The sequence below is a fragment of the Alexandromys fortis genome, unplaced genomic scaffold (assembly GCF_014885135.2).
Source record: "Alexandromys fortis isolate MF-2015 unplaced genomic scaffold, M_Fortis_MF-2015_v1.1 scaffold_267, whole genome shotgun sequence".
Taxonomy (NCBI): domain Eukaryota; kingdom Metazoa; phylum Chordata; class Mammalia; order Rodentia; family Cricetidae; genus Alexandromys; species Alexandromys fortis.
The window spans coordinates 1,291,142-1,301,373 of record NW_026068157.1 but is presented as its reverse complement, the minus strand read 5'-3'; the positions used below and the strand labels follow the sequence as shown (position 1 = coordinate 1,301,373).

Here is a 10,232-nt window from a genome sequence, read left to right as displayed (position 1 = left end):
AGAGAGGGAGACAGAGACAGAGACAGAGAGAGAGCGAAAGAGAAAAGAAAGGGTCTCTTGTCGTTCAGGCTATCGCGAAAGTACCTTAAACTTCTGAGTCTCCTACTTGGGATTACAGGTGTGTGTCACCACACCCGGGTTTTATGCAACGCTAGGGACAGATCCTTGGCCGCTTGTGTGCTATGGCAAACACTCTGACGTCTGAACCGAGGCTGATAAAATGGTTTGATTACTCATTTTTTTTTAAGTTTTAGAGGGCATCTCTTATTTTAAAATATTTATTTATTTATTATGTATACAATATTTTGTCTGTGTGTATCTCCAGGGCACCAGACCTCACTACAGATGGTTGTGAGCCAACAAGTGGTTGCTGGGAATTGAACTCAGAACCTTAGGAAGGGCAGGCAATGCTCTTAACCACCGAGCCATCCCTCCAGCCAGCCCCTAGAGGGCGTCTCTACGAACGTCCTCAACTGGCCTTACACACACTTAGGAGGCCAGGCTCCTAACAAACCTCCCGTCTTACCCTCCCCGATACAATGCGTTAGAACCGCGCCCTGGTAGTTTAACAAATTAATCCCCTCCCTGTGGCAGTCCCAGGTTAAATCTCGGGAAAATGACGCCTTAAATGGCGACTAGGGGCTCGAGGCAATTCCTGGGCGGATTCACAACCGGAAGACAGTCCCTTGCTTCCTTATATAAGCGACGATTCTAGCGCTTCCGGGCGCATAGCGGAAAGAGCTTGCAAAAATCGAGACTGTGGAAGCGAAGACAACACCAGGGGTAGGTGAACCAGGGAGGAAGGTGGGTGAGCGAGGTTGTGTGTTCGGATGCTTACGCAATGGAGGCTCCTTCATTGTTGAGCTGGGCACGAAGCCCCTGTAACTCCGCACTCGTGGCTGAGGCAGGAGCGTGCGTGTGGAGCGTGCGTGTAGAGTTCCCGGGTAGATGGGGCAGCAGGTGAGGCATTCTTAACAAACAAAAAGAACCCCCAGGTACCTACCTAAGAACTCCTACTGTGTCCTTGGATGAATTTCTTTCTTCCTGGTAAGTCACCAGGATGCTGTTTTGGACTCCAAGCGCGGGTTCTACTTCGGTTCCATTTATATCCCTTGACACACTCGTCGCTAGGTCATGCGATTGCATGAATTTGTTTTTTAAAAATTATTTTTACTTATTTTATTTTTTTCTTTTGAGATGGGGTCTAGTTTCGGATTTAGTTCCTCCTGCCCCAGCTTTCGGGGCTGGAATCAGGTACAGTATTCCTTTTTGTTTGTTTGGTTTTGGTTTTTCAAGACAGGGTTTCTTTGTGTAGCCCTGACTATTCCTGGAACTCACTCTGTGGACCAGGCTAACCTCGAATTCACAGGTCTGCCTGCCCCTGCCTCGAGAATGCTGGGATTAAGGCATATGCCACCACGGCCTGGCAGTTATTCTTAATCAACACAATTATACTAAGCCGTGGGGATAAAGAAAACAATAATTCGTTGTGGTGGGCTATGGGGACGCTTGCTTGTAGTAATTCCAGCTCTCAGGAGGGAAGTTGCTGAATGAATTTGGTCTGGGTTGCATAGCCCTACTCTTGTGTCAAAATGAAAAAGAAAGAGAGCCAGGGAGGCAGAGGCAGGCGGATCTCTGTGAGTTCGAGGCCAGCCTGTTCTGGAAGGACAGCTAAGACTGTTACACAGAGAAACCCTGTCTTGAAAAAAAGAAAAACCCAAAACAGGTGTTGGTGGCCTCTGACTGCCCAGAGCTGGGATTAAAGTTGTATGTCACTATGCTCCTAGGCCTCAACATGGGTGCTAGAAATTAAATCTGAGTTCTCTAGAAGAGAAAGGAGGGCTCTTAACTGCTGAGCTATCTCTACAGTACACAAATGGCTTTTTGGTTTGTTTTGGGTTTTGTTTTTGTTTTTTGTTTGTTTGCTTTTTGATTTTTTGAGACAGGGTGTTTCTGTGTAGCAGCTCTGGCTGTCCTAGAACTCTGTAGACCAGGCTGGCCTCTAACTCACAGAGATCCACCTGCCTCTGCTTCCCAAGTGCTGGGATTAAAGGCGTGCACCACCGCCACCACTGCCCTGCCAAACTCTGTCTTGAAAAACAAAGTGAATCTCTTGTAGCCTTCATCTCTTTTACTTAATACTTGATACTTAATGTGTAATTTAGGGTGGTTTCAAAATTATGGAAAGTGTTGGGCTCCCACCTTTTCTTTGCCTAGGATTATGGGTACATTTAATCATACACATCTAGAATAATTGATTTAAAAAATTATCTTGGGGGCTGGAAAGATGGCTCAGAGGTTCAAAGCACTGGCTGGTCTTCCAGAGGACCTGGGCTCAACTCCCTGCATCCATGTGGCAGCTCACAACTGTCTGTAATTCCAGTTCCAGGGTTCCCGACACCCTCTCACAGATATACATGGAGGCGAAACACCAATGGGGTGGAATCACAGACATGGCTGCAAGCGTACCACCAGACAGCCTCCAATCAGAAGAGATGCCATCACTAGTATCCCAGGAAACAAATGCGGAAAAGCAAGACTACAACTCCAAGTATTGGCACCTAAAATTCAGAGAGTTTAGTCCCTCAGAGGGGTCCGATCCCATCCAGGTTCTGAAGCGGATGTCTGAGCTATGCTTTATGTGGTTGAGACCGGACCTGCATAGCAAGGAGGAGATCCTGGACCAGCTAGTGCTGGAGAAGTTTATGATCTCTGTGGGGCCAGAGCTGCAGGCCATAGTGATAGAGAACGGAGTGAAGAGCTGCAAAGAACTGGAGAAACTACTGAGGAGCGGCGGGAAGCCGCGCCAATGGGTAAGCAAGTGGGCTCGGGAAGGACAGCCACGGGGGCTGCTGTGGCCTGAACACAGCTAAGACCGCTGAGGCTCGTGCCCTTACTCAGTGGCCCGTAAGAGGAGAGTTTTGCTTCCTAAGAGTTAAGTGGCAATATTTGGGGACTTTTGTGGACTTGTTTTGTCTGTGATTGTGGCACAGTAACTTTATTTAGAAGCCAAGGAATTGTACAGGTCAGAACTACTGTAAATTAACAGGCTAATCTCGAATCAAGAGTGCGCAAGCCCCACCTTCTGTTTTTTTGTTTTGTCTTTGTTTTGCTTTTGTTTTCATTTTTTTTTTTCTGAGCAGAGTTTCTCTGTGGCTTTGGAGCCTGCCCTGGAACTTGCTCTGTAGACCAGGCTGGCCTCAAACTCAGGCCTGCCTCTGCCTCCTGAGTGCTGGGATTAAAGGCGTGTGCCACCACCGCCCAACTCATTTGTTTTTTTTCTTGCTTGTTTGTTTTTGTGTCCCCCCCCCCCCCAAGACAGGGTTTCTCTGTAGCTTTGGAGCCTGTCCTGCAACTAGCTCTTGTCGACCAGGCTGGCCTCGAACTCACAGAGATGCCCCTGCTTCTGCCTCCCAAGTGCTGAGATTAAAGGCGTGCACCACCACCGCCCAGCTCATTTTGTTTTTATAATCTATGTATCCTGGTCACCACATGTATCAGGTGCTCCCTTTGGAGCTGGAGTGAAAGACAGCTGTGGGCCACCACCATGTGGATTCTGTGTCTTAAACCCGAGTCCTCTGAAAGAGCAGTCAGTGCTCTTAATCTTTCCAGCCCCCACCCCACTCCTTGTGTATTGCGACAGGGTTCAATGTAGCCCAGACTGATCCCTAATTCACTGTGTAGCTGGAGTATGACCCTGTGGGTCAATCCATGTCCAGGAAGACAGATTTGCAAATAAATCAAGTTGGGTTGCTAAGTCAGCCCAGGAACGGTCCTGCGAGAGGGATAGCCAAGACTCTTACCCAGGGTCTCATCCTGTTCCCTCCCTCCCCTCCCCCTCCCCAGTCCATAATCCACTCCCAAGGACAAATGTACCTCTTTCGGCATCCCGGTACTGAGAATGCTGCAGAGGTGGAGAACGGATGGGGTGACGTGAGATGGTCTGCAGAGTACCCATCAGAGAGCGAGGAGCCCCCCAACAGAGGCCAGGCTCGCCCAGAGTTGCAGAACCTGCTGGAGACTGAAGAGCCGTCCACCAGTCAGGCAAGTGTGTGACACAATCTCTGGTGTGGTTTGGGAGAAGGAACTAGAAGGCCGGAGTTTGTGGGCTTGTGGGCGATCTGTTAAAGGCTAGGGTGGGACACACCAGCTGTGGCCGTCCGTCCCACGCTTAAGACATTGTTATGCAGAATGGAGACCTGCCTGCCCTTCTGCTTTAAAGCTTAGCGTTGAGAGTGTGGAGAGAGCCTCTGACAGCTGGGATAGGTGTTGATCTCTGAGCATAGCAGAATATCGCCAGGCAACATTGCCTGTGTTGGCTGCAGGCTGCATGGGACTGACCTAGGCCCTCTGCGTATGTGTGCTAGTTCTGTAGCTTGGTTTCTTGTAGGACTCCTAACAGTGGGGACAGGGTCTGTCTCTGACTATTACTGGCTTTTGGGACCCTACACCTCATACTGGGTTGCCTTGCCTATCCTTAATACAAGGGGAGGTGCTTAGTCTTCCTACAATTTGATATGCCATGTTTTGTCACCATCCATGAGAGGTCTGCCCTCTCGTGGGAGTGGGAAAGAGGTGGGGGAGGAGGTGGGAGCAAAGGGAAAGGAGGAACTGGTGGGAATATAAAACAGATAAGCCTTTAATCCCAAGGCTGAGGCAGGTGGATCTCTGAGTTTGAGGCCAGCCTGGTCTACAAGAGCTAGTTCCAGCCAGGGCTACACAGAGAAACCTTGTCTCAAATTAAAAAAAAATAACACACACACACACACACACACAGGAAAGTGTGGAATAAGGATCAGGTGGGATGGGCAAGCTTTTAATCTTGGCTCTGAGGAGGCAGTATCTCTGAGGTCAAGGCTGTTTGGCCAACAGAGTGACACCCTGTGATATCAGGAAACCTGTGAAGCCAGCATCAACATCAAACTGCAAATACAGTGTGTGCCCAAACCTGAAACCAGTCAGCTGGTATGGGTAGGGATGGGGAAGCATGGTTTTTGTTTGTTTAGGGGCGGGGTTTCACACTGTAGCCCAGGCTGCCCTGAACCTTGGCATCATCTTCACTTCAGTTTCCTGAGTTCTAGAACTGCAGGCAAGGTAGTTTAGATGTAGAAAAAAAGCCTCCCTCTCTCCCCTGTCCGTCACTTTGTCTCTCGCTGTCTCTCTCTGCTTGGGGACCAGCTCATCCACATAACACCATGTTTCTGTGGATGAGAGGATGTTCTCCGTGTGAGGCATGGGCTAGCGTGCAGACTGACAAGGATTCAGATAGAACTGCTTGTATGCACCGAGGAAATATGGTAATTCCAGCTGGAATGCTAAGTCAAGAAAGAAATGGAGTTCTGAGAGCCACCTCTAGAATCTTACCTGGGGTCTCTCACCTGTTCCCCATCCCCCACAGTCTGTCATCTCCCAAGGACAGATGTCCTTTCTACATGGTTCCGGTTTGGAAATGGCCAAAATCAAGGCAGATCTCTGGGGTGAGAACATGGTGGTATTGTCGGATGATAGTCTCAGCGGTGACGAGGCTAGTCTGGGGTCACAGAACCTGCCAAGGACTGAGTCGTGCATCAGCCAGGTGAGCGCATGGCACCATCCCTGGGGAGAGAGGTTTGGTGAGGGTTGGGTTCAGACCCACATGCTTGGGCACGGGAGAAAGCAGACTTGCTGCTCCTCTGAGGGCCAGTGCTTGAGTCCCAGCACCATCTTCACCCAGAGGACTCTACCATCATGTTTCCTGGGGCACAAACACTGAAATGGCATAGACTCCCACATACACAGAAATAAAGGCTTAAGAGTACAGGAATCCTAGAGAGATAGTTCAGTGGTTAAGGCAGGCGCTTGCTGTCCGGTCTGATGATCTAATGCTGATTCCCAGGCCCTTGAAAATTCCAAGGAGTGGTTTGGCCCCTGGGGGTAACGGCTCCAGGACACTTTAGGTTTTGTTTTGTTTGAAGCAGGATGCCCTGTAACTCAGGCTGCCCTTCCACTAGTCACGAAGGGGAGGTTGCTCTTGAGCTCGTGACCTACCTGCCTTTACCTTCCAGCCGCTGAAATTGCCTGTGTGGTCTACTACACCCTCTGAGCTTGATTTAGATCTGTTAACCTACACGGAGTGTCTAGAATTTTTTCCCCCTTTGATGAAGGTCTCTTGACATGGCCCCAGCTGTCCTGGAACTTACTATGCAGGTCTTGAACTCAGAGACTCACCTGCCTCTGCCTTCTGAGTGCTGGGATCAAAGGCGTGCAAGGCCACACCCAGCTGCTGAGAGTCCAGTCACTATCAAAGTGCACACTATGCCCCAGAGGAGACCCCTCCCCAGTCAGAAATCATCCTTCAATTGCTGACTGGTTTAAGGTTATCCCATGTTTACATGTGTGGCTAATTTGCTTGCTTATATATCTGCACACCACATGTGTGCTTGGTGCCTGTGGGAGGAAAAAGGCATCAGATCCCCCCGACAAGAACTGGAGTTACAGATGGTTGTGAGCTTCCTTGTGGGTGCTGAGACTTGAACACAGGTCCTCTGAGCCATCCCTCATCTAGTTTCATTATCCCCACATCTTAAAAGTACCCGGGTTGAGAGGCATTTTGCATGTAGAGTCAAAGGCAGGGAAGAAAATTAAAATAGCAACCAACATGAGGTTTGGAGGTGTGGCAGCTTGACATTAATTAGTAACAGACTTACAAATATTAATCATTACAAATACAAATCATTTATGTGGGGTACTGGGGTGGACCGTAGAAGTGTGAACATTCCCTCAACCCTGGAAAAATTTAGTGGTCCAGATCAAGTAGAAACAGATTTTTTTCCTTCTTTTGTTCTCTTTCTTTAGATTTTTTTGTTTATTTTATTATGCGTTGGTGTTTTGCTTGCATGTTTGTCTGTGTGAGGGTGTTGGGTTCTGCTGGAACTGGAGTTTCAGACAGTTGTGAGTTGCCGTGTGGGTGCTGGGAATTGAACCCGGGTCCTTTGGAAGAGCCCACTGAGCCATCTCTCCAGTCCGTAGAGGCAGATTTCTATGCTCTTGCTCTCCACTGGATGATACATCCCATAATTGTTCTCCATTGTCTCCTGTCCAGGAAGAGGAAGTTTTTCTGGAGATGGTTCCTGGGAGCAGAGAGCTAGACTACCTGAGACCTGAGTGGAGCCAGTGGAGTGACTTGGTACAGGACTGGAATGACCTGTCTTTACCTCAGGATCCTCAGCCGACGCAGGATCCTGGTGAGTACGAGGTGGGAATTTACTACCCCTTGTCCAGCATTCCCATCCCAGTGGGAGGAAGTTGTTGTCCCCTTCCCCCCCCCCCCCACACCTTCTTTGTCACCAGCTTTCCAGAAAGTGTTACAGGTGAGCTCTCAGACCTGGGATGTTAATGGGCTGTTCCAGCCAACACCAGAGTTTAGTTCTGTCGAGTCTGGTATGGCCGAGGTGGTCTTTAGTAAGTATGTGTCTTCGTGGGAAAAGACACTTACCACTAAGCCCGATTGCCTCTGTTCAATCCCCGGCCTTCATGCTGACATGAGAGAACTAACCCAAAAGTTATCCTCTGCCCTCTGCATTCTTAGGGTGGCACCTCCCACCCCGTAATCAAGCAGATAAGTGCAATACATTTTTGAGATGGGATCTCAGGTTTTAATTTTTTAAAGATTTATTATATTTTTTTAAAGATTTTTATATATACAGTATCAGTATTCTGTCTGCATGTATGCCTGCAGGCCATAAAAGGGCACCAGATCTCACTACAGATGGCTGTGAGCCACCATGGGTTGCTGGGAATTGAACTCAGGACCCCTGGAAGAACAAGCAGTGCTCTTAACCACTGAGTCATCTCTCCAGTCCAAGGGCTCTCAGGTTTTAAAGTGTTATGTGGAATCCCTCTCACTAGATCCTCTCCAAGCAGAAGCTGCCTCAGTGATGCTCCGGGGAGTCACAAACATGGATGCGGCCACACCGGTCACCCATATTCTAGCAAACAGGGATACAGCTGTGAATACGGGTCTTCAGAGGCTTAGCAACTCCAGTGCAGACAGCTTGCCCACTCCTCAAGGAAGGGGCTCCTGTGTGGGCAATACAGAAGATGGGCAGTTAGCAGTCGCTACCCTACGGCCTGGCCGGGTTCCATTTGGGTGCCAACAATGCAACAAGAGTTTTCGTTACAAGTCTCACTTTATCATCCACCAGAGGACCCACACAGGAGAGAGACCCTTTCGGTGCCACTTGTGCGAAAAGGGATTTCTGCAGTCCTCAGACCTCCGAGTTCACCAGCGCATCCACACGGGTGAAAAGCCTTATTGGTGTAGCATCTGCAACAAGGTGTTTACCCATGAGTCATCCCTGCTGGATCACATCAGGACCCACACGAAGGAGATGTCGTATGTGTGTGAGAGCTGTGGAAAACGCTTCAACCACAAGGGCAACCTCAAGGTCCATATGGACATCCACAGCGACGCAAGACCTTACAAGTGCATGGAATGCAACGCGGCCTTTCGACAGAAGGGGACGCTGATGCGGCACGTGAAAACCCACTCGAAAGAGGTGCCCTCTCGGGAGGCAGAGGCAGGCGGATCTCTGTGAGTTCGAGGCCAGCCTGGTCTACAAGAACTAGTTCCAGGACAGAAACCAAAAAGCTACGGAGAAACCCTGTCTCGAAAATCCAAAAAGAGGTGCCCTTGTGATTCTATGTCGAGAATCACATAGACAGTTGCTAGGTTACCCCTGGTCCACGCTTCCTGTACCATGGAAGCTAGGATTGTCTCATCGCCTGAAGGTCTGAGGACAAATGGGTTTCACTATGGCCCCCCCACTGGTGTTTGAGACTCTATGTATCTCTGGCTGTCCGGGAACTCACGATGTAGACCAGGCTAGCTTGAAACTAAAGAGACCCACTTACCTATGTAACCCAGATTGACCACGAAGCTCCTTGGCAGGCTTTTTATACACACATTGTTACTGGTTGATTATGTATTGTTAATATTGTTGTCAATATTGAACGGCAAAATGGGAGTGACATTTGTCCCCTGATAACACTGTAGAATGTGGCTTTTCCAATAAATTACCTGGCAAAAGACAATTTTATAGTAAATTGTGTATATTGCCCCATTACCATTATTTTTCTTAATATTTCAATGAAAATTGAGTTTCAGAGCCAGATGTGGTGGTGCATGATGTTCCCAGCACTCAGGTGGATCTTAGGAGTTCCAGGCCAGCCTGGGCTACAAAGTGAGTTCCAAGACAACCAGAGTTGCACAGGGAAATTATGAAAATTGAGTCTCAGATAAATGTTTAGAACAGGTATACTCAAACTAATGTTTTAAACTTAAATTTTTCATGTATTCGTTTGTTTATTTACTTCTCTCTTGGTAGCTGTGGCTGGCCTGAGGCTCATTTATGTAGACCAGATTGGCCTTGAACTCACAGAGAGCCTCCTGTCTCTGAGTGCTGGGATTAAAGGTATGACCCACCCAGCCATGGCTTATTTTTCTGTGTGTTTGTGGGTTGCTCATTCAACCCACAATTTTGTAAATATTTTTCCTTTCTTTTCTTTCTATTTCCTTTTATATTTTCAAGACAAGATTTCACTGTGTAGTCCTGGCTATCCTGGAGTTCACATTGTAGACCAGGCTGGCCTCAAACTCAGATCTGCCTCCCGATGTTGGACTCTGGCATCCAAACACCGGGAAGGAGTCACCCCCAGAGACCATCTCACACACTACAGCCGATGCAAAAGCATGAGGATTTTATTAATTCTGTCATGACAGGGTCCCCCAGCATTCGGGAAGCCGAGGGACCTCGAATAGCGGGTACAGTCTACTTTTAAAGGGGCCACAGAAGCAAGGGGGGTTGTTCTTTGACTATTCTGATTGGCTTATTTGAAAGGGCTATTACCAATAACTGACTGGAGAGCTGTTGCCAGATCAGATGAGGTAAGAGGTCATTTTGACCCAGGGGACCAAACCAAAGCGTAGGTATATGGGTAATTGTTCAGGAACTGAGTATGTGCGAGTGTAGCTGTTAGGTCCTTGGTTCCCAGGGGAGGAGGGGAAGCACTATGGCAGAGGCTGAGAGGATTCAGAATTGTCAAAAATGGCTTCAGGATTGTCTTAAAGTCTTACACCGAGTACAGAGACCAAAGGTGTGTGCCTTTTCTTCTTTCTTTCTTTCTTTCTTTCTTTCTTTCTTTCTTTCTTTCTTTCTTTCTTATTTTTTGTTTTGTTTTCTGAGACAAGGTTT

The 10,232-nt window shown here is 48.3% G+C and overlaps 1 protein-coding gene across 1 annotated transcript in view; it reads left to right on the top strand.

Moving 5' to 3' along the window:
- Positions 1–2,453: 2,453 nt before the first annotated feature.
- The window catches only part of LOC126491709 (zinc finger and SCAN domain-containing protein 5B-like), a 31,577-nt gene continuing 23,798 nt past the window's right edge, over positions 2,454–10,232 (top strand). Inside the window, exons 1-5 of the mRNA XM_050127537.1 lie at positions 2,454–2,813; positions 3,847–4,044; positions 7,082–7,223; positions 7,330–7,440; positions 7,888–8,558. Of these exons, the coding sequence (XP_049983494.1) occupies positions 2,454–2,813; positions 3,847–4,044; positions 7,082–7,223; positions 7,330–7,440; positions 7,888–8,558 (1,482 nt within the window). The remainder of the gene's footprint in view (positions 2,814–3,846; positions 4,045–7,081; positions 7,224–7,329; positions 7,441–7,887; positions 8,559–10,232) is intronic.